At 37.1% G+C, this 27,851-nt stretch overlaps 1 protein-coding gene across 2 annotated transcripts; it reads right to left on the bottom strand.

Annotated features, from left to right (window-relative positions):
- Positions 1-36: 36 nt before the first annotated feature.
- On the bottom strand, positions 37-27,351 carry GOPC (golgi associated PDZ and coiled-coil motif containing). 2 transcript variants are annotated; one of them, XM_088161887.1, is made up of 9 exons: positions 27,055-27,351; positions 13,612-13,776; positions 11,314-11,337; positions 7,877-8,052; positions 7,445-7,610; positions 5,751-5,846; positions 4,810-4,974; positions 3,943-4,123; positions 37-3,420 (listed from the first exon to the last, which is right to left on the bottom strand). In XM_088161887.1, exons 1-9 carry the CDS (start codon positions 27,334-27,336, stop codon positions 3,302-3,304), a joined length of 1,374 nt encoding a protein of 457 aa, XP_088018013.1. In that variant the 5' UTR covers positions 27,337-27,351; the 3' UTR covers positions 37-3,301. The 2 variants fall into 2 exon arrangements, with proteins under 2 accessions (XP_088018013.1, XP_014732196.1); XM_014876710.2 differs by lacking the exon at positions 11,314-11,337.
- Between the last annotated feature and the right edge of the window lie 500 nt (positions 27,352-27,851).

The following is a 27,851-nucleotide window of genomic DNA, read 5'->3' as shown; positions in this document are numbered from 1 at the left end:
TATAAAAAAGAGAAGAAAATGAAATACAACTCTGAATTAGGTGCAGAAATCACTGCAATGCAGAAGACTATATTTATTTACAGGCTAATAAAAATATATTATATTCAGCTTAGCTAGGTGTATACATGTTTTGCAAAATGTTCCATTTGCTACAGAAATGAGAGTAACCCATGATGTAATTTATGTTTGGACAATTACAATAAATATCTGTATTTTGTTTGATACAACTGTGGATTAACATATATTGAGACGGATACAAACCCTCTTCACTGCCAAGAATACACTTCTATAAAGGAAATACTACATACAACCTTTGATCAGAGTTAAATTTATTGCCATAAAGCACTTCCCTTATCTTACATGCTTTTAATTAACATTGGTCCCAGATGCCAACAAACACTGTCCACTTTTAGCTTAAAATGCAATTGTCTTACTGAAGATTTTAATAGGAAAGGAATTATATACCAAAAAAACTGCAAAATTATCTTTAGAATATTATTTTATTTTTTTAAGTAAAAATATATATACACACGCAAGTAAACTGTTTTACACTTTAAAAAATAAAAATGGAGTTTGAACACTGACTTTCCTCAGAAACTCTTCCAAGTCTAACTCATTCAATCTCTGAGAATCAGCAGGACTGAGTCTTCCAGTTACTGACAAAGGGGAGAATACACATTTGCCCATTGAATCTGGAAATCTCAACTTGCAAAACTTTTCTCAGTTTAAATATTAATCTCTAAGCATTTCAGTATGATTGCAAATGAACCAGTACATTAAATCAGCTGGTAACAAGCACAGCGTATGCGCAGACAGACTGTAATGTCTGAGCAAAATCCTTCCATCCACAGCTTCCTAAACAGAGATTATAAAAACTGCTGGAAAGGAAATCTGGTGATAATTTACTGCTACCTGATATGTCTACTCCCAGTCATTTTTCTCAGCAATTGTTCCTTCTGTTGATCTCATAGAGAGATAAGAGAAGGTAAGAACAGAGAAAAGGTCCAGCAGATAAAGAAGAGAGCACAGCATCATATGAAACTGGCAGACGAGGAATGTTAGGAAAATAACTCTAGAAACATTCTTCAGGCTAAAACTGATCAAATGCATTGAACAGAAAATACAGTGAACCATGAAGTAAGAAAGAAAAAATAAATAAAAAATTTCACCTTTCCCTCAAATATAGGGAAACTGTACAGGAAAATTGAATGTCTTTTTAAAAAGATACAAGACTAGTTGGACAAGTCTAATTTCTAAGAACTGCAGGAAGATTTCACACAGCAATGATTTTCAAAGACAAGATGGCCACAACTTAGCTTTGAACTGTCCCTTCCTGACGGAGGACATTGAGTGTTCCAGGCCACAGTTAGTTTCAGAGTGCACTCTGCTTGAGTAGCTGTGGGAAAAACACAAATCTGCATGCAAAAGTTCTGGCAGTGGATTCATCTGCTAACACGCAGCCAATGTGTCCTCAAGTTTCTGAAGCTTCAGAAAAAGAAACATGCCTAGGGACCTGTTTCTTCTTCAAACAGCTTTATTTTTAAATACTAGTTTCTGTTCGGTGAAAACTGTACAGCTTTGACTATTTTAAAAACCTTCAACAGTATGCTGTACAACGAACACTAGCATAAAAAATGAACCAAATAATGTTACTCCACTGAGTAAGTGGAACTCATGCACACGCACACACACACACAAAATGATCGTGTAAATAGCGAAGTTAAGGGATTTATAAATAGCAAAATCTTTGAATAAAGTATGTACATTTTTTAGGCTTTTTTTATAAACATATATATATATAGTGCTCCTAGGAGAGACAAGGTAACTGTGTTCTACATCACAACTTAGAACATAAGATTGATGTTACTCTAAAGGCCTTTGAGGTTTTTTCTTATGTATTTATACCCTACACAGTTAACACTTGCAAAGATGTCTTTCCACATTAGTTCCTCTTTTAATGTACATTTTACGTTACAGTTCAACAGCCTGCAGAGCAGTGAACAGGAAAGACGGCACTGCATGCTGAAATAGTAAGTGCGAAGACAACGCAGAGCTTGTCTGTGGAGTGTGCTGCACTTCACCAAGAGAGCTACAAATGGAGCATGAGAAACTGCTTGAGACACCATCCTCAGCCTCCCCATCTGCAGCCACACTGGGGGCCTTTAGATGCACACCAATAAAAAACTGTTTTAAGATACACTGCTCTCACAAAGGGAGTAACATTTTGCTTCAACAGTAAGACAATTATAGGTTAATAGGACTGCCATAACATAACACAGATAGGGCCAGGCACCGTGTTATTCTGAGAACCTCCCGTAAAGTACTGTGCACTCAACTTCTACTTTTTAAAGGATTATTTTAATGTGAAATGAGTATGTTCAGTACCCATCAAAAGCACTCATCATTTCATAAGGTCAGGCTAATGATGACCAACTCAAACAATTCTGCATTAGCAGTAACCATATCCATTCAAAAACAAAGACTAAATTGATGATGCTCAGAAAAAAAATACCAAAGGGCTCACATTAATTTTGAGTAATTTTTCAACTAATTTAACTTTTAAAACCCCATACTAGTCTGTTTAACTACTTTTGGAGCAGGTTTCAAATGGAACAAATGGTGGTGAATTTAAATAAACACAAGAAATCCAAAAACCTCACTCATAAAATTATGAGCTGAACGATCATGATTAGCAAGCACTCCACTGCTTACATGGATTTTGACAGTCTTTGCTCAAACAAGAGCTCTCATCTTTACTATTCTGAGGAAAGTGTTTTTCAAAGTTACAATTCAAAAATCCTAAATAAAAAACACATAGATGCAATGGAACAAGTACCCCCCCATCTGTCTAGGGTTAAAGCATGTTTCACACCAAACTGAACATCACTCATCCCTTTAAAACATCCAAGGGTCAAAATTAGGCTGGTCACACATTATTCTGCTTCCTTAGGGACATCAGTGAGATTAAAAGTGGAACGTACTGAGGTTATCCACTTTAAAAATCCCACACTTTGGTGGGACTCCTCTCTTATTATTAAAAGAAATTCATTTCACATGCTGTGTGTTCAGTAACTACTGTGTGTCACGCAAAAGACAGTTTTCCACATTTAGAATTGCTCACAATGAAGCCCTGAGGTAACCGCCTTTTTTCCAGGCAACAGTAAAACAGTTCCTTTTGACATTTAATCATCCTTTTATAACCTACACTAGTATATGCAACTTTAAGCAGTCAATATTGATTATCAAATTGTTCCCAAAGATGGGATCTGTCCAGGTTTTGCTTTTTTTTGATTGTTTGTTTTTAGGATAAAGACTCAGCAGAACGGGCTAATTTGGGTGCAGTGTCTTCTAATGAAGCTTCAACTGAATTCCCCAGGTCTCCATTTTCATGTCCATCAATACTTGGCTTCTTATCAAACACTGCAAGTTAAAAAGAAAATTGATTTAATGAAAGAAGCAATCTTGGGAAGGACAGATCAGTGATCCTTGTTTCAAAAGCTGAAATATTTGCTGAAATTACTATTAAAATTAAAGCTAATAGTTTTTTAACAGAATATAGTATGGCAGGAAAATATGAACTGTTTCTTCACTTTCCTGATTTAAAAAATGTATCTGAAGAAGGTACCAACATGAAGTGTTCAGGGGAATTAACGACTCCTAGTCAGAAGTAGCAAAATATAAGAATAAATTTGGATTTCAACCTCTGGGAAAATATGACCATGAAAAAAGTTCATAAGTTAATTCAGTTAATTCAGTGGTATCTAAGTAAACCAGGCCAAACAGTGAGGGACCAAGCAGATGAACTGACAGTCTATTAGTAGGTTAATTGAATTGACAGCAGATTAATTTTACAATGAATATAAAAACAGTATTTTCCAGAAATTGGTTTGCATATTGAGACTTCAGAATTAAACTGCAAGTAACACATTTTAGAAGGTTTACCTTGTGAGGGTTTGACATCCACATTTGCATCTTTCCTATGAGAACTTGAATTTGCACCTTCTTCCAATTCATCAAGATATAAACGGTAACGGTGTCCACTCTCATCCTCATATTCTACATTTTCATCATCTGAATCAACTTCCGGAGCAACGTACACTACTTCAAATTCAATTTCACCTCTCTAAAAAACAGCCAAAAATACAAATTTACTTACTACTGCACAGCTACCCAGCAAGATTACCAAGATGAACTAGGTTATTAAAACAAATACACCTTACTGTTGTAAACACATTTACAGTTGTGTTGAATGTTTCACGTAGGTATCTAAGTTAAGTTTTTACTGACTAAAGTAGAACAGCTCTATAGCAAACTTTACCAAAACTACCCGTATTTCTTATATGCCAGTGCATTTCAAATAGTGATTTCTAAAGAGGAAGTTTTCTGATAAATTAAGCACACCTGTTAACTGTCTGAAAACGGGAAGCAAATCAAGAAGATTCTAGACCACAAAGCATATGAGAAATATTGTTTGGCTGGAGCTGTTCAGTTGTAAGAGTAAAGCATATGTCACTAAATAGTTATTTCTAAATAGTTATTTCTGTGGGGCAATGTAATAAATTGATTTTCATCAGGCTTACTGAATAACAATTAGCCAATACATGCTTAACTGAACTACCACTGACCCAGCATTTTTCTCTTTAAATTGCAAAATATAAGAGGATTAAATGTAAGGGGACAGAGCCTCAAGAATCACTGTAGCTTAGCATTACACTGTACTTAACAGGAAACATTAAAATTCAAGGCAATTCAACAGGCAGAACACAGGAAGCACCTAAACATGCCTATGGATAACAGGTCCAAACCGACCTGTTGGGAAAGAATAGTTACAGCTTCTTTATGCTTGGCATCTCTTAGATTAACTCCATTTACTGCCAGAATAGCATCACCAACATGCAGTCCTCCACATCGATCAGCAGGCTGCCCAGGATGAATTTCAGAGATCAGTATTGGAACACCATGCTCCTTCCCACCCTATAAAAAAAAAGCAAATTTTAATTAACTGAGATGCCATTTAACATAAAATTGACATTCAGATAGTAGTTCCTAAAGTGATTATTTGAACTTCTATTTTAGAAAATTAGAAATCATTATTCAAACAAAGAATGTTTAAGAATGCATGAGCTGTTTCCCTTAATTCTTCTCCCCACAGAAGAATAGAAAATTTTGAATATGTACTCAAAAGCATGCAAATCTGAATACTAACAAAACTGTAAAGTCATATACAAAGTAATGAAAAGTTGAAAACCTCACTAAAAAAAAGAGTATCATGCACCATATTGACTTTCAAGAAATAGTATTCATATCTAGAGTAAAAATATAATAGTCAAAGTGTTCCAAATTAGTTGTAAAAAGTTTACAAAGCTTTTGTTAGGTGAGAGATGCCAATACAGATACTTTAAAAAAAGTTATAATCACAACAGCTAAGCTTTTGAAGTCAGGTCTCAGATTGTCTCAGCTTTCCTGAATACTTACACTTGGAATCATCACTGGCTAATCTCTTAAGTGTCTCTAACCTACACATAAGTCAATCATAAAAAAAAAAAATTAAATTTAACACAAAGTAGAAATTATCCATTTCCTAATCTATCAAAATGAGTCTTGAAGTTCTATGACCATAGTTATGGATTTGTGAATGCTTTTTTCATTTGTTCTAACCACACATTTACTGATCCATGTATTTTACAGACGTAGGAGTACAAACTTGAATTACTGCTTCTGTGTCATAGTAAATAAATGCAAATACTTACTGTGATTGAAATTCCTAGTCCTTCATGATCTTCTTTAACTAGCAAAACTTTTCTGATTGGACCAACACCTTGACTCTTCTTTAAGGCATCAGGATCCTAGTTTGATAAAAAACAAACATAGCACAAACATAAATATGTGAACAAAAAACTGAGGCATTTCAGCATTTTGGGTTTTTGTAATTATATACAGGCAGTGTTATGAGCAGAGTTTTAGACTAGCTCCAGGCAGGACAAACTTAGTGCCCCTTTACAGAAAGAGAATGAAATCATAAAAGATTCCTCATTATGCACCCCTGATAAGAATAATTATTTAAATGACTTCACTGCTGATTAATGCACAACATAGAACTGAACTTCAAAAGAAGGAAATCAGCCACGTATTAAAAGTACTAAGGGACAACACGAAGAAGTGCTGATCACTGCTGAAATGTTATATGATGTAAACTCATCTTAAAAGTAATCAAATGACAGAAGATGATGTAATATATTCCCAAGGAAGAGGTTGCTTGCTCAAGTTTATTTTTATTGTAATAAAAATAAGCCACACCAAAAGCCATTGAACAAAAATCTAAAAGAGAGACTAAATAAATCAAGGTTTGTTTTTTCCTTTTGCTTAGTCACTGATGCCGTTATGCAGACCTTTAAAATCACAAACACGTGTATTTGTTTATAGTAGGACCCATAGCTGATCTGTGGGTTAGAGAGGGTTAATGAAGGAGATTTGTTTTGAGAAGTATTCTCTGACCAAGGCTGTTGGCACGGAGACCAAGAGGAGAAGAGGAGAGAAGAAGATAACCAGGATGAAAAACTCCGCAGCTGTGGAAAGTATTTTGAGAAATGTCCTGGGAAGAACAGGGGTGGAGAACTTTCCACCAATGACTGCTACGTGACCAATAAGAAAGTGTAAACTGTGCAGAGGGTATAAAAGACGGTGTGATGTTTTAATAAACAGATATTAGCCTTCTGAAATGTAGGGTGCCTTTTGTGTGTCGTGCCCGCTCCTACAGCAACATCTGTCCACCAATGTTTTACATGCAATTAGCAACATTAGCAGTAAGATCCATCTGACCAACTAAAGTATTTAGAATAGGTCAAAGTAAAGAACTTTGATGAAAATGTCTGGGTTTATGTACTGAACACTGGAGTGATTAACAGGACATGTATCAAGCTGGGTGAGTTCTACTAAAGATACCCATAGTGAAATGCTGTTTAAAGGTTTTGTTTTAAAAACAACCTGTATGAGGAAAAAAAAACCAATCTACAAATAATTATTTTACAGTGTCAGTTTATCTGGCCTTTTAAGAAAAGAAATTAAAATCAATTTCAGCTCAAATTAATGCTAAAAACTTTATCCTTGGCTTTTGTAAATAAGTTAGATCTACATTTTGAAACCTAGGTTACAAATTCTGCTGTTCAAGTTATATTTATACACATAAATATACATATTTATATCAGAGGCTCAGTTTACAAAAGGACTGAGTGTTCCTAGGTAAGTCAAAGGAATTGTGTCACCTTCCATGGTCATTTAGAGGGATATGCTATTCAGCACAGAACTGTCCTTCAGCATACAAAAAACCAACATATTTACATGTGACATTTGAAAAAAACACAACACTGAAGTGAAAACAATCACAAAGATGAAGACATAACTCATGTCTGGAAGCCATGAAGGAATAGCTCAGTTTTCCACTTACATGTCCGGGTGGTGCTTGCATTGGTCGTTTGAGATCATTTCGACCTCGACAAGCTCTAATAACAGTTTTGTGGCGGTGAAGGTGTATTTCTGCTTCCAGCTGATTCCACAGCTTGTCATGAGCAGGTCCTTTCATATCCCGGCCCAGTAACTGAATCTGCTGGACTCTACATAGTGACAAAGAGAGTAAAACAATGCTGCATTATGACTGAAAAAGCAATGCACTGGAGGACTCACACAGCCTATGTGGCTACAGCACATGGTCACAGAATCAGCACAAGAACCCTGGGCATTTTTGTTCTTCCTTTTGTTAATTAACTGGAAATGTGAGGCTTTTCCTACTTAGTCTTAACCTTGAACCTGCCTGGGGATGTAAAGGAAGGAAACAACAACAAACATCTTATGCTAGGGGACATGGATTGACTCCACATACCTTCCAGCTAGCTCTTTATCTAAATACTTGGCTGCCAATCTTGCTCCATAAACCTCAGCCTGAAGCACAGCTATGTGTCTACGAAGGGCTTCATTCTCCTTCCTCAGCAACTTCACCTCAGCTTCCAGTTGAGCTTCTTTCACTTTTTCCTTCTTGTTAGCTTCAAGTTCTCTCTCCTTTACAGTGCCAAAAAAAAGAAAAAAAAGTTTAAAAGCTTTTATCTAAGTTAATAATGAAAGAACACTTACTGTTTCTGCATATGCAATCTGAAATCAATTTCCTGTGTACAAGACATGCATGCAGGAAAAGAAATTTAAAAAAAAAAAAGAAAGCAGGGACTCTGGCACTACAGCTAGTGGTTTGCATACTATCCTACACAAAGGTGGCAAAATTTAAATAGACTGAATACCATCCTTACATTTTCTTGTCTTGCAAATAGGAGCTTCAAAGTTAAGCAATACTATTTTTAAAATTAAAGACTAACTACGAAGCTACTAAATATTTCAATTTAACTAAATTCTTTAACCAATATTATGATGATGATGACATGGAAACGTAAATCCGTATGTCCTTAAAATGACAACTATTTTCATGCAAACAACCAAGAAATGTCAGCCAGGGACATTTCCAGATTAGAGTCTGAAGACCACATAAATAAAGCCAAGGATTCTACACATGAAGATGCCCACCATGACAAAACTAAAAGAAAATTAGTGTAAAATAGCTCTGTTAAAAAAAACCCAACAAACAACAATCAAACAAAACAAAAACAAAATCCACACTAAAAACACATTTTAAGCAAGCTATCTCCCTCTGCCTCACCCCCTGAAAAAGCAATTATGGAAATATAAACTAGTCCCACATTGCTCCATCCCAAATGTACAGAAACTGCGTAGTCATTACCTGTTTTAATGTCCGGGATACTGGTGCAAAAGGAATTAGATTGCTAATCTACAAAACCTGCTTTAAGGAGAGCATGCTTGGTAACTTGTATCTTTTATATTTTGCTCTGTATCCCTTTACATAAAGGGGGAAAACCCCCACCACAAAACAGGAAAATAGTAAAGACACAGGGTCTAATACTGCTTCCTTTCAAAAATGGCTGTCAAGTGAAACAGCAATAAAAACTAAGTTCACTGTAATGCACTTCTGAAGACATCTGGAGTACCCAAAAATCTCAGATCCCTGTACCTGTACCAATTACATTGTTAAACAAACGAAACCAGGAAGTGCTACTAAAGAAGCAACAGGACAGATACAATATTTTACAAAACTGGCAAGACAAATCTGTTGTCAAATTGTGCACATGCTATTCACTATTCCAAGCCTGGATATAAAACCATTAATATGGTTGATATTATCACATTTGAGAAATTACACAAGGTTGGTCCTTCCAAATGAAATTACTTTCATGACAGATACATGGAAGCATTTATTGACTTTGCCAGAAAGTCAACTCTGAACTTGATAGACACTACTGCCTCCCTCATCTGGTTAAATACTTTTATCAGCATAGAAGAACAGAGTACACACCTACATACATGTTGGTCAAGAATTGCCCAGAGCAGTGCTCAGGAGGAGCAGCTCAAAGATGGCTTGAAATCACTGGCATTTTCCTTCCTGCAATTCCCATGATGACCCACCTTCAGATCAAGTTTGGCTCCATAGGCATGTTAGAAAACATGTCATACAAAGCCACTTCTGGTCTCTGGCCTTTGGGTTGGGGTTGTCTTGTGAGAATGACTCTGCAGCAGATCTCTTTCTGAACTTCAGGATCATTCCTAAGCCAAGAATTTTGACTAATCTACATTTCAAGAACAGGAGTTTCTAAGATTATACCAGTTCTTTCTATTATTATTATTTTGGTCTTGGGCTATTTTCATTACAAAAATTCAAATGTGCCACCATGCTGTCTTGTCTCTGCCACACACTTGAGGAGTAAGAGAGGTCACAGTTCAGACTTAACACCTGTTTTATAACAGCTATAAAGTTCGTATACAAATACAGTATTCCTGTTAGCTCTGTTCCTATTGTCAATATTGCATTAAGGTGATCTAAACAGTAGTATAGGCTCCTTGTTTGTCCACTTTTAGAACATCTTTTATTTGACAAATATAAAAAGACAAAGACTAAAATTTAAAATAGGCATATTCCAACCTCCCTCAGAAAAGTGAGTCGCTAAAGTGATCAAAAATGCTTGATTACATCAGCGAATTTCATGCAGCACATTTTACAGTATTTATACTAAGCAGCCTGCTTAAACACCCTTGTCCAGACTCAGATTTTCCACTGATTCTCTTTGAATTTGGTTTGTCATTTAAATTAAACAGTAAGCCAAATGTTACATTTCTATATAGAATCAGTTTTAGTCATGCATTTTAAATGTCATACCTAAAATACAAGGCAAATGCAATCCCACAGAAGTATTTTCTTCCTATTTTCTCCACTATCTATGACTACTCTTTTGTGAGAGAGGTGCAAAATTACAGCTAGAAGCCAATCTTCTATGGACTGTCTCCAACTGATCATCACATGAATTAAAAAAAAAAATAAAAGGTTTGTCTTCTACAGAATCTCTGAAGATGTCCTGAAAGAGCATGTCCTGTTTTGAGCAACTGTCAGAAGAGTTCACAGAAGTCTCACAAATGTTTGAAGAAATCAAGGAAGTTACAGAATAGTTTCATGCTTTCGAGTGTTCATAGTATGGCATAGATTGTGAAAACAGAAAACGTATTTTTTGTTGGTAGTATTTTTAAAATAAAGGTAAGGTTGAAGACTAAAGCTCACAGCTACCAGCTATCCTGTGGCTTTTCAAAAAGTCAAATATTGAGTAATGATAGAGAAGAATGTAACATAATAGAAGTAGAAAAGCTGTTTAAAAACCATTCAAGTCTATCACTGTGAAAAGATAAAAGTCAAGTTTGCTTCACTTTTTCTTTATATCTATGTATTATGGAGGTCATATGATTTTGGCTATTATATCAGCCAGTAAACCATATTAAATCATGCCCATGAAAAAAAAAAAGGGGAAAAAAAGGAGAAGTTGGCAGGATTTTTATAAAATACAACATGCAGAATATTTCATATTACACTCATAGATGTGTAGAGTGTTCATGTTTTAGCAATTGTATAACACCTTAACATTTTTTGAGATACTGCCAGAACAATCTTTCAGAATGTCAAGTTGCCAGATATCACCCCAAACTAGCTGTAGCAATAATAAACAGAACACATACAGATTAGGAAAGAGGGCACCACATCTAGAAAAGAAAAATTAAAATGCAAAGGAAATTCTTTACACAGCATCTTGCCAACTGTTGGGAAGAAGGAACAAGCCAGATCTGTTTTGCCAGTTTCTGAGGCCAACATATATACAAGTTGTTTCACAAAACAAAAGCACTGCTTAAACATTAAAAAATGGCAATCAGCATACTTACCATTTCATCCACAGAAAGGACAGACTTAAGACAGAAGAAAAGAGTTCCATAATTAGAGAAATAGGCAATAGGAACTTCAAGAAAATGCAACAACATAAATTACTCATTCCAAAAGGACTTCACCAGCAGACTGTGCATTTCAATAGATGGCATAAAGAACAAGCACACTGCTACAATTCTATTTAGCAACCATTTTGGCATTTTGCAGTGAAATTTATTAAAAATCTTATTAAAAAAAACTTAACTTTGGTGTAGCATTGAAAAACAATACCTTCTCCTAAAATACCAAGAATCTCTATAAATAGCAAGATAATACAATATACACGAAAGAATCACAGAAAATCCACTCTGTAATATAACGTTATACAGGTAACACATTTTTTCCTTTCAGAAAGAAATGTGAATTACAAGAGGGACAAAAGGGACAGGCAGAAGTAACAGAAAAGGCATCAAGTGCAAAAATGCAAAAAAACCCTCAACTAGGCAACTTCATACTGTCACAAAGAGTTATTATGATTGCACTTAGAAGATTCCCCACTCCTAAAAGTGGATTTGGCCTAAACTACATAATTATCAATTGCTTAGCAATCTAAACATTTTAAAATGTCCTAGCTCACTACTATGTATAGCTTTACAGATTACAGAGTATACATCTATGCCAAGAGTCTCAAGAGTCTCAAGAGTCTAAAGAGTCTACATACAAAATAAGAATGTCTGTCCCTCAAGAAAGCAGGAAGTCAATCACTAGAGCTTTATTTCCCCATTGCACACTGTTGACACAGTTCTTCTTTGCTCACAGAGACCTTCTGACTGCCAGAAGGTCAGCACAGCAGTTTCATTTACCCAAACATCAGAGGTCCCATTTTATTCTCATTTAAGTGGCCTCAGTTTCGCTTGTTCTAGCTTTGCAAACTTTCATAACTTTTCTTATCTAGAAGAGTTTAAAGTTGAGCTTCTGTCCATGAAAGCTATGAATTCCCTATAGGCAAAGTAAAACAAACTCAAAACACTAGTCCTCATATTTATAAAAAGGAAAAACTAAAGAAAATTAAGCATAGAATATCAGTCTAAACTGTTAATAAAGTTCAATTTCAACACAGATAAACCTGAACCAATGTATGTAAAATGTATTTATTGCCACTTATGAGGAGGAGACTGCTGTCAATAGCATGGAAATTTAATATACCTTTAGAAATCATTTATAACAAGGTAACGAGAAACAAAAAGCTGCAAAGTATTAGTCTGTGTTAGACAGACGTTAAGTCTAACTAAGAAAATCTGGGGACCAAAATCACTCACAGTGATGCATTAGCTTAAAAAATTTTCTACATGTAAACCTGCAGCTTAACACTTACAAAATGCTGGTGATATTTAACTAATGTTTATTTAAAAGCCAAGAGAATTGTTTAGAGCCCTAAATAAACTTCACCATACTGTAGCCATAATTCAGTACAGTATAAATTATGTGTGGACAATCCAGAAAATGTTGGTCTTATATTGAATATACAACTATGTAGCCCTAGGAAGACAGCTCTAACCAATTACAGCTTTTGAATCTGAAAGACAAAGAATTTGGGTTACTCCTGTTGTTCAGTGATTAGTCTTGACATCTTTTAAAATTTATTGTCTACTACTGTGTTTTATTGTACATTAATTAATGGGCAAAAATAACAAAAGAGACTAAACTAATGATCCACATATGTTGGGAGTAGGTATTTGCAACCAAACTGTGAAGCAATTTTAGAAAGTCAGAGATAGACTGATTCATACCAACAGTTAGAAACCACATGTATACAACACTACTCTACTTTTTTAGAGAGACCCTGAATCTGTGGTATGGCTAGTAACAAGGCAGTCTATGCTCAAGCTATCAGTCAATGCCAACTAACTGCACAGATTAATTGCTGATAACCTTTGGTGGACTTTGTAAAGGTCTGAATTTGAAAAAAGCATATAGTTTACTGTGCTTCTATTACAGTCTCTTCTATTACCTTTTGCAACTTCAGTATTCAGAAAAGCTTCAAAAATCACAAAAACATTTTGTTTTTTTACGTTCAGAAACCACTAAAATTGATTTATTCAAAAATAATTTCTTAAATCCTTATTCTTTATTCTGATATTATTCATCTTATTTTTAATGGTTGCTACCAACCAACTATAAATGTTATTTAAAAGCAAAAAAGTTAATATTTTTAACATGAAAATTGGTAATCAGCTTATTCACACTTTCAAAGGAAGAACTTCAGCCAGGAGAGGAAGAAGAATAATATAATCCCACATCCAGTTTGCCATACTCACCAGTTTTGCTTTAATAGCCCCAGAGTCAACATTCTGACCAGTCTTGGCATGTAGCTGAAGCTGAACAGCGTGGAGCTGCAAAAGCTGATCGTGCACTTCCTTTTCCAATACTGCTTTCTCTGCCTGTGTTTCCGTCAGTTCAGACTTCAGATCAACCAACTGTGCCTGTGAAGATATAATCCATCATAGTTATGAGAGCAAGGATTAAATGAGGTCACCAGAACTGTGGCACAACAGCATTTGTTGGTACATGGATGCCACACATCGTGTAATACAGGCTAAGAATACCTGCTGTCACACATTCCTCTGTAGCCCAGCTTTAACACTGGATCATCTGCAGGATTTTCTCTCCAACTTGCCACAAAATTGATGCAGCCACAGAACCAGCATCAAATGACCATATTGCCAAGAGTAACAGTAGCTGAGCTTTCCCTCATGCAGACATACAATGGCATGTGATGCTGATGTCCACTCCAAAACAAGGCAACAGCATTAAACATATGTAGGATTTACACCCATAGCAATGTAAACACCATTTAAAATTGTAAAATTATTAAATCTTACTGAAATAAGTTGCTCAAACCAAAGTGACAATGATTTATCCAATGCTGAAGTCAAATAATCCTATTTACAGCTGGTCTATTATCAACAGTTTAAATGAATTAGCAAATTAGTTGGGTATAACAGAAGCCATGAAATGCCCTCAAAATGCGTATATAGAAAACAAAAAACAGTTATTATCTGTTAAAAAGTTATTTTATCTTGGATAAAAAGTGGGTTTGAAACATTTTTGTAAGAGCCTGACGCAGAGACAGAGGCTTTCAGCGGGCTCCTGAAATGCTGTTTATTGCATAGCCAAGGTTACAGCATTGAGAGCCGTGGGAGAGCCTATGGGTGCTGGCTGTAGGCAAGCCATATATCCTGAAGCCTCTCTAGTTCTGGTTACAATGCATTATATACTCTTCATTACAGAGCATCTTAATACATGACTACCAATCAACATCATACACAATACCTTTTATGTTTACATATAACCTATCAAAACTGCTAAAATTACCATATTACGTTATTGACTAGCCAATCATCGGAGTTAGTAATTACATGTTAATTTTGGGACTTGTTCTACAGTGGAAATTTCTAAGATCTTTTCTCTACTTGCAACATCGGCTTTCTTGTCTGCCTGTGAAAATCCTTTTGTTTGGTAAAAGCATCTTTTGTTTGAGGTGGATTTATCCTTTGCTCTAAGCCATAAAAACCCCTTCCAACACACTTGCTCTCTGCCTTCTAGTTACCCAGTAAGACTGGCTCAGCAATTCTTCTATATCAAAACTTGCTTTCATTCGTACAGAACCTTCTGTATATCTGCACAACTCCTCCGTTAAATTCTCGTCCTTCCCTACAATTTTAAAAACAGTTTGCATGTAGGGTTTATGTTAAGAAGCAGAAATTTGTAATGAGAGAGCAAATATTAACATGTTTACAAAGTTACTTCTTATCCAAGTTTAAGTAGCATTTCATAAGCTACATTTAGATAACCTTTAAAGCTACTACTTGCAAAAAAACCCACAGAATATTATTTCAGGGGATTTTTAGGTAAATTCCTAAGAATGTTTTTGCATGCAAAAGATTCAGAACTAAAGACCAAAATGAAATGGTGACTAACTCTTTAAAAATGCCCTCTTGTATTACAGCAGGGTATTTTAGGTATTTTAATAACATTATACTAACATTCCAATTAACAGTGCAACTCAAGTTGCAAGGCAACTTGGTATGTCTGTATCTGTTAATGAAAAAAAAGCAGGAAGGATATGACTGTCAGTAGGGAGGACTTACTGGGTCTAACTTCAGGTACATAATTTAGATGGACAGCCTCCTCAAGCTTCCAGAGTAATTCAGAGATAAGCAGGCACTTCCAGAGGTGATTTGGAGCACCCAGAGTGCAACTGATGAGATGAATCAAGCCAACCTCCAGCATGCGGCTGCCAAGAAGAACAATCTCCCTTCCTGCCTTTGGCTATGCCCCTTCAGTCCCCACACCTCTGGACAGAACAGAGCAGAACTACCTCCCCCTGTCCCTTGAGGCAGGGCCTCAGCAGATCAGGCCACCACTTACTTTTAGCCAAAGAAATGGAGCTGCATGCTTTTTCACCGTCCAACTGCCGGAACAGCAAAGAAAGCTTGAAAAATTTGCAAACTCTTGCAGAACTCTAAAGCAGAAATTGCCTTTTACAGTAAGATGATATTTAAAATACTAAAAAGCCAAATAATTTCAGAGAAATGAGTTACTTACAAAGCTGCATTGCTGTCCCCAGTAACCAGCTACAGCCTCCCTGCTGTGGTTTACCTACCTTCTAACAAAAGCAGACACACACCTGAATGAACACAGCAAATGAAAATATCACCAGCATAAAAGCTGATGATACAGTACAGAGCAGACAACAAAGACCTTAATAATGAAGGCACAGTTTGACCCAGTCACAATTTCACATTATAACAATATTTTGTTATTATTACATACTATACATACTAAGCCTACTTTAAGAAAAATAAGATCACCACTGTCTTGCTCCTTTCTAACAGCTAACATGCTGACTTTTATTGCTTTTTTATACACACATACATGCTCTCTCATCTACTCTAATTTAAAAGACCTGCAGAATGGCCAAGTGGCAGAACAGCTAAATTAGACCAATTCAGTATTGTCCAGCCTCACCTAATAGAGACGGGCAATCGCAGTCCTTGTTGAGAAAAAACAAATTCATTTCCCTATGCAAATAAGAAAGCAGCAAGAATGATGGCAAGCAGCTTTGCAGGGTGAATGATGACCCAAAAGCATCACAAAAAGACTGTCAAACGCATAATAAAAATTAAAAATAGTGCTCTGCATATGATCTAACATTTAAATTCATATCCTACTTCAGTCATAGAATGACTGAATCACAGAATGGCCTGGGTTGCGAGGGACCTTAAAGACCTGGTTCTAACCCCCCTGCCATGGACAGGGACACCTTGCACTAGACCAGGTTGCTCAGAGCTCCATCCAACCTGGCCTTGAACACTTCCAGCAACGGGGCACTCCAGACAACCTGTTACAGTGCATCGCCACCCTCACAATAAAGAATTTTTTCCTATTATCTAATCTAAACACACTCTCAGTTTGAAACCATTCCCCCTCACTCTGTCACTATATGGTCTTGTAAAAAGTCCCTCTCCCATCTTTCTTGTTGCCTCCCTCCAGCTACCGTAAGGCCTGGATAAATAAAGAGCACAAAACAAAAAAAAAAGCAAAATGATAAGTGGTAACAGCATATATAATGAAATTAATCTGTATACACATTATGAAAAGTCATAAATCTATCCCCCAGGAACAGATGCAAGCACAAGAGTCACACAAAAATGCAAACACAACAAGCTGTTTTCATATCCTATGATCTACTTCTATGAAGGCTGACAAATCTTTACATTACTTCACAGAAGTCCTGCCATTCTCAGCTCACTTAATTTTCCTTTATATTGCTCTTACTAGCACTTTTTTTAAAATCAAAATTCCCTCCATCTGTTATAAAGAAAACATATGAAAAGTCTGTTGGAAATTCAACCTATGTTCAATTTTGGAAGTTACTCAGTAAAAAACAGGGATGGGGCAGAGACAGCAGATGAAATCACAAGCTTAAACAAAGACTGTAAGTAAGGCCATTCCTTCCCAGAGCACCATTCACTGCACAAGGAAAGGGTTCTGCAGAAAAAGATGGTGTCAGATAACATTATATTTCAATTTCTATATACATAATAGGATAAACTAATGCTGCACAAACAACCATACTAAACTTTTAATTTGAATGTACTCTCCAACAAGACAGTCAAAGAGAGATATCATGTATTTTGGTGGTCACCTGCAACTACCCTAGAATTTGCAGAGAACTCAGCTGGAGGCAGAAACACAAACCCACAGTAGACCAATGAGCTTCATGGTTAGGCGAGTTCAGGAAGAGCCACCAAACAATAAAAAACAGAACAGAACTTTGAACGGGGAACAATGAGGGGCAGAGGTTGAAGAGAAGGTAGCGTGTTTCACTTTCATAACTTCCTCTTAACTGTAACTTGCTGATTCAGCCAAAAAAGGAATAGAATAAAAGGGCAGAATAGAACTGTGCAGATCAGCAATTACCATTCATTAGCAAGCACCACACTGCAAGGTTACACCTTAGTTTCTCTCTGCTCCCTTGTTTGTGTCTCTGCCCCAGCCAATGCACAGCAAACAGCACAACCAGACTGTGGTCATGGAAGCAGTATTTCATCATGAAAACCTACACCTAGACCTACATGAATCAAGCAGGCAGGACAGGAAGCTACTGCTTCAGATTATCACCACAGGCTATTTCTAAATTCCAAATAAAAGTCTACAGTTCAAGTAAACTGGAGATCTTGGTCAAATTCACAAAACAGCAAAACTCAGCATTTATCTTCCACATAATCTAATATCCAGATGATACTAGAAAAATAGTTTAGAACGGGTAACATTTAGTCAATTTTGGCAATATTTTGCCATTTACCAGATGTTTTGCATTTCTCAAAGGTCTTACAGCTATGAAAATTAAATGCCAGTTTTAACTGAAATAACTCAAGAATTTATAAACTACTCTTTTTATTCCCATAGAAGACAAAAGAAAAGAAATCATGGCATTATGCAATTAATATTTCTTCCACAGAACACGTAAAAAATTTCTTAAAAATAAAAAAAAATCTCTAAGCAAAAGAGCATAGACAATGTCCTATTTTTAATGAACAGTTATTTCCTGTTCAAGCAGTTACAAATTATCAAAGAATTGAGTTTGCTACAATTATCTTATACAGAATATGTATTTTAAGCTGGCAATAAAATAAATGGCATCTTAAATGCGGGAGTTAATTGCATTTTTAGTCACGGAGTTCTTAAAGTCTTAACTAATGTTTTTCATCAGGAGTCTTACAACAAAATATTAGCATTTAAGTCTCTTCCAATTAATTTATATATTTTTCATATGATGGTCTGAAGTCTCATCTGTAAATTTTTCACAGAAAAGTGACCATTAGTCATTCCAACAGAATGATCAGAATAACTAACCAAAAGTAATTTATTTCTATTAGATCTCAGAGACATACTCAAAGATCTTACACAAAGTTGTAAAGAACAAGAATGTAGACCTTCCCCTGAACAGCTTAAAATGTAAATACATCAAGGAAAGGATGAATAAATGTAACAGAGAAATACAATCGCGGAGGTATTTTTGTATAGAAGTGCACAACAGGAAGCAGACAGATGCTAAAAACCACAAGTTATGTATGACTGCTCAGAAGCATCACTGCTTGAATGAGGCACTAGAAGATGGCAATACTGCAACCTCTGGAGATCTAAAGCATAAGGAGGAACACACAGAAACCGAGAAGACTTCAGAAAGTGGGATGATGGTGACTTACGTACCGTGGTGACAGGAAACAACCTCCACCACTGATAGGGAAAGCAGCTGCAGGAGGGTGAGGGGCAAACTGAGAGATGGCATCATTAGATAAAGGAACGACAACGGGGAAAAGCTTTTTCATTTTCTGAGCTATCATTGCAGTAATTCCTGCAATATGGACAAGAGTTTCATTTGAGCTAATAGATACAAAAGATATCTATGACTTACACATTGCCCAGACATGAGTGCTGAAAGTGGAGCCATGCTCAGTTGGGAAGCTGGGTCACAGGCCTGCATACTACTAGGGTAAGACAGCGGCATTATTCACCACACCAAATAAAAATGAGAGGAAGACCTGAATTACCTCAAAGTGTAATGAGTACAATTCTTGGTATATTAATTTCTAGCTCAAAAAAAGTCTAAGCATAATTCAATCATAGTAGAAAACTCACAGATTTTTCAGCAAAAGGAAGCTAGACACATAGAAAAGTATCCACTATCAGCCTCAAGTGACTGAAAGTCATAAGCCAAGCACTCATGAAATTCCTTTTGTTTTTGTTTAATTTAGGGTACCCCCAATTAAAACCATTCAAGTCTATCACTGTGAAAAGATAAAAGTCAAGTTTGCTTCACTTTGCTTCTTATGCCAAGCCTTCTAAACTCATAAAGGTCTGAAAACTGTCTTTCTAAAGATTATTTTTTTCCACCATATAATCGTCGACTGCCAGAAGCTGGGAGTTCATTTCAGAACTTTTTCTGTTACCTAAACAAGGCCATCTAGTGCCATCTTTTTATCTGTATGTCTACATTTCTCCCTATTTCACCTTCCTTCCCTGTCGATTTGAACTGAATTAACTTTCAAGACACAAATGAATCTATTAGAGGAATAAAAGTGTGTAACATACAACTTTTACACTAAAGTAGTGTAAAAGTAGAAGAAAGTGACAGATTAGTGCCCTTTCAGAGGGAGAAGTGGGAAGAGTCAGATCTTTAGCTAACTTGTTTAATCCACACAGAGACAGAAGCTGACAGCCTGGTGTACAGGCAGCACACATGTAGTTCTGAGCAAATGACTGAGCTGCTGTCTCATGTCCAGCCAACTAACCAAAAAATGTAGGGACAAAAAGGCAAAGGAAAGGATGCTGTGATGTGGAAACTCCCACATCATGTAAGACAACAGGAGCTGCCTGAATCAGAAGGTCTTAGTGACTTGAGAAAGTGCTCAACGCTTCCATTCCCCACAAATCACAAGATTTTCAAGGTCCATTGATTCTGTTACTAATAAAACACCTCTGGTGTATATCTATTTAATAGTTAATTTTAAAGGACAGGGCCTTATGTATCTTGCTATGGGATCAAACCAAAATTTACAGACAAATCAAGTTTATGAGTTGCTTTTATTTCCTCAGCAGCATGTCCTTATGTAATTTATACTAGACTCCACAAAATTTACCAACATATACATTTATATATTTCAACATTCACTCCTGATCAGGACTATTAACCTTCTGATTTAAAGGCTGCAGGACCCAGGATCATTAAACACAAAAGAGCACACTACAATGCTTCAATTACTCCGTGGCTCCTGTCCCAGCATATGCATTAAAAAGCAGTATAAGCATCAAGATACGACACTAGCATATTTGCTTATCATTTCTTTCTGGCAGCATATTTTTAAAGACAGAAATGTCATTTAAAGGCAAACGCAAGTAAAAAATTAAAAATCTTTAATTGTGCTTTACAAACAAAATTAAATCGTTATTCCTTAGTGTTCCCATGACATTACACAAGTGCAGGATAGAAAACAATTTTTCAGAACATGAGAGCTACAGCTCCTACAGCTTGCAGATACATACTCAGACACCAGATAGGCAACAATGACCAGAGAGGCTGGCCTGCACAGCCCACACACTGCCAAGTTTTCATGGCGTCCCCTAACTTTGCATCAGCCCCTTGATGTGAAGTAGCCAGAGCTCTTAATCACTGCATTTTTCTAACTCCTTGGAGAAAGGATTGCCTCCATTATCTCACCAGTATCACTTCACCACTTTGCCTACAGCTCTCCAAAAGACAAGAACACTCTTCTCTTCCTCAGTCTTGACTTTTTGATTCTTCCTGTCTACTAAGCAGCATTAGCTGCAATTTGTCACATAACCCTAGTAAATTTAATGGACTGCTTTGAATGAGAAACCACGGAATAGAGCAGAGTCCTGTTTAATCACATGGTGCTACCTGCAAAACTAAACAATGTGCAGCACTGCACAAAATGAGTTTCTGAATAGATGATACACTTGAAAACAGCATTTTTTACGATAATCCCCTCAATTTCACCACAGTGCTTACCACTTGTCAAAGATAAAAATGTTTCAAGATATTATTGGAAAAGACTGTACTGACAGATTATTAGATTATATTAAAAACCTTTATTTCGTTACTATTGTGACCCCAAAAAGGACCTTTGTGACTTCAACTTTTAGCTAACGCTAAATTTAACAAAGTAGTCTTTATCATGTGAGTAATAAGAACAAGAACAACAAAATTTATGACTAATGATTCCCTAAATAAACAGTATGGTAGTGTAGCAATGTAAGTAGTCTTGGTAAAAAATGCAGTGTATGATACTACAGACACAAATGAATCATAAATTAATTTAATCCATTTTCATTGTGTCCCATACAGAAGACAAAGGATATAAGACAAATCAGTTACTCCATTTCTCAGGTTCTATTTTAGTCCTGACAAAACATTCAGGGTCAGCAAACTAAAAGGATGCAAAGCAACACTCCTACTTTTTTATCTTCTCTGCTAAAGACCAGTCTGGACATGTAATTATCCGCACACTTTTCCTCTCAACAATTAAAGGATAAATAATAATACCAAATTCTAAATAAAGCATCTTAAAAATATGGTTTTGTTACATAACTGGATATATCCACCAACATTTTCACGCCCGTGGCTGATCTTTTTCACCTCTATCATTAAAATACCGGCTACTGTTTCTTGCTACTGTTTTACTTTGTGCTTCACTATTTTATTCTGTTTACACCTACTTACAGAAGAACAAATCACTTTTTTAAAAAATCACTTTGCTAACAAATTTCTGACTCACATAGTCTCACAATGACTATTTTTGTCAGGTTGTTCTTGCTTCTAGTTGCTTATCAGGAAGACATAAATCTGTTCTTAGAAGTCAGATCAATAGTTTTATTATTGTCATAATTTTAAAATCCATACTACCAACGCAACATAACTCAGTAAAAAAACCTAAGAAATATAAACCAATATACTGGTTTCCTCTCACTTTCTCTTTGGTAGCTCTAAACAAATGAGACAGAAATGGAAAACACTTTACCACATACAGAATGAAAATTAAGTAGGCTAGTTAAATTTGTATAAAAGTATATAGGCTTCTGATACAGGAAAACTTAAAAAAGTAATTAACTAGACAGAACTGTAATTAGAAAGTGCATAATGATTCTGATAGAAGTTATATGTATCACACCAATGACAACTTAGTATGCTGACTGGAAATATGCATGTAAATCTGTATTTCTTGAATATGTGAAAAATACTTACATTTTAGGATATCAAATTAGCTGGACCAAATCTCACTCCACTGATATTTAAAAAAAACATACTCTATATAGTACCAACAGATTTCTATTCAAAAAAAGTATTACAAGTCCAATTAATAAAATAATACCTCAGTAACTACTGGAAATATTAATGACATTTCAAAAAAGTAAATAAGCTATTGCAACTATTCTATATGTATGTATGTACATATCTCACATGGAGAAAAAAATATCTTGGTCTTCAACAAGTGCATTTCTGACTACAAAATAGAGGCAATAAATAAATAAAAATCAAGACAGACTTTCCTAAGAAGATGTATGGCCCTACCTTGATTAAAGTATTGCCAAACAACAGAACAGGACTGTACCTCTGCAGCGTATCCCACAAGACGGACTTGCATGCTTACTGAAAGTCACCATACATACAAAGTCACCTACTTTTCCAGTTTGCAGTTGGGTTGTTTTTTTTTTTTTTTAATATATACATCTTCCTATTACCTACATCATTCTATATGTGCTTTATAAGTTACAAGTTACTTACAGAAGAATTCAGCTTATAGAAACACGTTCTTCTAAACGTGATGATTCCAACTTAACCACAGACATATAACTACATGTAACTTCTTAGGCATACATGTTTTCCCTAGCTTTAGCATATACACAGGCTTAACACATCTGCCAAGATACAGGGTGTGCTCCACCAAACATTCCTTTCTAGCTTGTTCATTTAAAATTGCAGAATCAGATTGGCAGTCAAAGTGCCAGACTTAAAGGCAAGCTCAGTTTCCACTGGCACATTGATCTACTTCTTTTATTTCTACAAAACTGCAAATACATAGAACTTTTATTTTTTGAAATGGACACTTAAACAATGTCATAGTCAAGTGACAGTCAAACGGGAAAAACAAAACCTATAAACTGCTTCTCAGTTAAACATTTTCTAAAATCTCACACACTGACCACCAGCCTGCATCAGCTGATTTATATGGTTTTCTAACAGAGAATCACAAAAATCTCCTTTAAAATGTCTGTCACTAGTTCTAAAATACTGAGATCCCTGCTGTCCTACTAACAAGATACACTTCTCCATTTGCTCACAATGAAATGAGGCTTATCTCAGAAAAGACAGTGGCTTGTATTGCCAAACGTCATTTTTTTCTCCTCTTTGATAAGCTACTTAATTCAACTCTGTCCTACTGTGACCAGCAGGAAAATTATGAAAACAAATCCTCCCCCCAACATATTAGTTTAATTTAACACTGCAAATATAATTAGCACAGTAGTAGATTTATAAACTTTCACCACCCCAAGCACAAGTAAACTTATTTGCATACATGCCCTGTGCATCTGAAATACCTTCTGGCTCCTTCTAAAAATAACCTGGCCCAGAACTGCCAACATATAGTTGCCTCTTTGGAAACTACTGTCTTCCTGGAACACTTCTTTCACTATCTATGAACATCCTCCACACAATATTTTACTTAGACTCCTCTCTCTAACAGTAGATATACAGCAAGATGGCAACAATTTTTTTGGGAAGTCCTACAGCAGGAGCTTCCATCCACCAAACCTCAAGCTGTGCCTCTTAAAAGCAGTTGTATCAGTCAGAGAATGCGTATTAAACTGATAAAGTGGATAAATCAAAGTCTGAACTGCATTTCTTTATTCTTGCCTGCAATGTTATAGTAAGACTCAACAATTTTGGTCGAGGAAATGGTATCCACAAACAACAGAATGATATTCATAACTTTTTATTATTTTCCTTTATGAAATTATATCAGTAAGACAAGTCCAATCAAATGCAGCTGCAGGAGTAAGCTTAGACAAACTTAGATTCAGTCCAAGTATTATTTTAATCCAAATAAATGATTTATTTGTATTATTTTAGTATTTCTCAAGATGGATCTAATTTATTGGTTTGAATAAGTGTGCCAAAGTTAACCATTACAGAGAATGTTTTTGTGACTGCGACAAAAGCTTTGTATTAAAATGTACAAGCAGTATAAAGTTACAATGGTGAGTTATTAAGAAATTATTGTAATCTTAAAAGTTATATGAAATACAGTAACTCACATTATAAAAAAGCTGTAAAACCATCAATCACATCCCAAATGCCAGTGTTAATGCTAGTAATTTCTTTCAAAATATGTAATTGTACTCTATAAATTGGTCACTGGGGCTTTTGACTAGAAATCCGTGCACACTCATATTCAACAGAGTAGCTCCAGCTCCATTTTTTGGAGATTTTAAATGGCAGCTTTCATTTCAAGTTTATGACTCCAATAAACATGAGGTCCTAAAAATAACAACCTTCAATGCAGTAGTAAAATCTTCTAAAGGCCCATTTGAAAGATAAAAACTGCTTTACATGTATAAGGCCTAATACTATTCACAGTAATAAAAATACTTTATAAAGTAAAGCTTTTCATTTACTTCCAATTCACTAGATTATTAGTATCATTTTTATCAAACAATTACCTCAAGCATGCAGATATACACAATAATTATGGTAATTATTAGCAACTGCTAACTGGGCTCCTTTGCTCTTCAACTCGTAAGAGATTTAGGCACAGATCTTCAGTTCTTTAGGTGTTCCTGATGATCTTAATTAGATACAAAAAATCTTTCAGCATCTGAGTTTTATAATTTCCTTTCAAAATATTTAAGCTTGAAACAACCTTTCAAAGAAACCTATGCGCTTAAAATAATCTGAAAACTCATTTGGTTTACAGGCCTGTACACAGCAATCCACCATGGCGGTGCAATATGCAATAAATTCTGATTATCTACCATAAACTAGGTTGGCACTGTACATGTGTATATATTGCCCCAATACTGAAACATATAAGACAGCATATCAACATAAACACATAGAGGAACATAAACATCACTACAGTAAGCATTCTGGTGAAATAAAGAATGAGATTAAAAAAACTTCTACTTTAACGAGATCTTTGCTCTACTCTGAAAAATCCTGCTCCTCTGTAAAATTCCACAGGTTCTTTAGCATAACAATGCCTTCGTACCAGGAAGAAACTCGATTAAAACAAAGACAATCTACTTACTTCCTCCTGAAAGGCACACCTTCAGAAGAGCAGGTTACTGTTGAAGACTCTAAAATTCTTTTACTATAATAAGTTAACACAAAGGACTGGAAGAAGGGAATTCTGTCTATTGAAGCTCTTACCAAGCCCATATTTTCATGGTGTCTCAGAATTTCCCTTCTTACTCCTACCCTTACAAGTTAAAAGAACAAGCAATAAAAGTCTAAAAAGTATGGCCTACAAGAGACAACGAGGAAAATGGAAGGCTTTAGTCCAGGGAAAAGGTAACTGAGGAAGAAACGTCAAAAACCTTCTAATTGTAATTAAAAGACAAGACGGCAGCTCACATTCACACTGCTGAGGACACCACAAATAACACCTACTAAACCAAAGACACTCGGGTTGGATAGATATAAAATGACTATGAAGTTCTCCAGAATCTCCTTCCAGTGCACTCCAGCTCTTTCACAAAAGACCTGCAGCCCAGCCACTCAGCAGCATCAGGACCAGATAATTTGGCTCTGGATTCTCCCACCCTGACTGAACTCCGTATCAGGCACGAAGAAAACCTTCCAACAGGAAGGCAAATTATTATTCTCCTCACAGAATGTGTGACCCCTGCTATTATTTTCAGTCGCTAAGCTTGGCAGAGAGCTCTCTCTCTGATCTGCTTTGAAGTGTGAATGAACAAGAGGACCTGTCAAAGTCCATCCCCAATCCACTCTTCTGTTTCCTTTACTTGTAAGAAGGAACAATGTCCTCATTTTGACTAATGACTCTAAGGTTTAAGCACCTCGATCCCTTCTTTTACAAGTTTTTCCGAATTCACAGAATCTAAGAATCAATTGGGCTGGAAAAGAACTTCGGGATCATCAAGCCCAACCTGTGACCAAACACCACCATGGCAACCAGACTAAGTCTTTCCTTAAACCCCTCCAGGGACGGTGACTCCATCAACACCCTCAACAGCACATTTCAATGTCTAACCAGCTTTTCTGAGAAGGGCTTTTTCCTAATGCCCAAGCTAAACATCCCCTCGAGCAGCTTAAGACTGTCCTTTCGTCCTGATTCACTGCAAAGAGCAGACCAGCCAGCAGCATCTGCTGCCCAAGATTCCTGCTTTCAACATCACAGAGAACTCCTCTGGCACGCACAGCTCCACGCCAAAGCTGGAATTATCAAACCCAGAGGGAGGATGGCCGCAGCCAGGCCCGAATCCTAAAACGTGGGGCCTGGTGAACCTTCCTCAGCTGCTTCAGAGCAGGGAACGAGCAGGAAGAAACCCGGGGGAGCTCCCGCTGCCCCCGGGACAGGGCACGGCCACCCCGGCACGTCCGGGGATACGCCCCCGGCCCGGCCCGGTGCCAGGGCAAACCCCTCACTCACCTCCAGCTTGTGGTTGATCTGGGACACGGTCTGAGCCTTGTGGCACAGCTGGGCGAAGCACGAGCTCAGGCTCGTCATCTTCTGCCGCCCCTCGTACGTGATGTCGGCCTGGTCGGGATCGATCTCGCCCAGCAGCAGGTCCACGTCCACGAACGCCTTGTCGAACTCCTTCTCCAGCACCTCCAGCCAGCGGAACATGGACACGCCGCCCGCCGCCGCCGAGGCCGGGCCGGCTGGGCCGGCCGCGCCCGGACCGCAGGGACCACCGCCCGCCGCCGACATGCTGCTGCTACTTCTGCCGCTGCTGCCGCTGCCGCCCGCTGCCCTCACACGGTACTGCCCGCGCCGCTCCCCTTCCCGGCCCCGCTCCCGGCCCGCAGGACGCGGCTCCACTCCCGCTCCCGGCCCCGCTCCCGGGGCAGCCACGCAGGGAGCGCGGGACGCGCGTGCGCGGCGGGCGCGGGGCCGCCTGGCGGTGTGGCAGGCAGCGCCGGCCGAGCGCCGAGCCACCGAGCGCCCCGCCCGCGCCGGCAGGGGGCGCTGCGGGCCCGCGCGAGCTGGGTGTGAGGGGATTGGGGCGGGCTCGTCCCGGCTGGGGGGGATCGGGAATGTCCCCGTGTCACTGGGTCACTGGGAGCGTCCTCGGGAATATCGTTGTAATTATGGCCATTTTTATGTTGACATGCACTCCATACAGACCTATGCTGAGTTGGTACATAGTGAAAAATAAGAATATGTGCATAGTAAAGAAAAAGAATGAGGACCTTGCCCTGAACAACTTACAGCGTAAACGCATC

Source organism: Sturnus vulgaris, chromosome 3 (genome assembly GCF_052056855.1).
Source record: "Sturnus vulgaris isolate bStuVul1 chromosome 3, bStuVul1.hap1, whole genome shotgun sequence".
Classification (NCBI taxonomy): Eukaryota; Metazoa; Chordata; class Aves; order Passeriformes; family Sturnidae; genus Sturnus; species Sturnus vulgaris.
The sequence above is the reverse complement of the archived record's forward strand: the minus strand, read 5'-3'. Positions and strand labels throughout refer to the sequence as shown.

Excerpts from the sequence above, each read along its gene's own strand:
- GOPC (XM_088161887.1), bottom strand. The coding sequence starts at position 27,336 with ATGTCGGCGGCGGGCGGTGGTCCCTGCGGTCCGGGCGCGGCCGGCCCA. Across the intron at positions 13,777-27,054 it reads AGATCAACCACAAGCTGGAG|GCACAGTTGGTTGATCTGAA; the intron begins GTGAGTGAGGGG and ends ATATCTTCACAG. Across the intron at positions 7,611-7,876 it reads GATAAAGAGCTAGCTGGAAG|AGTCCAGCAGATTCAGTTAC; the intron begins GTATGTGGAGTC and ends GTCACTATGTAG.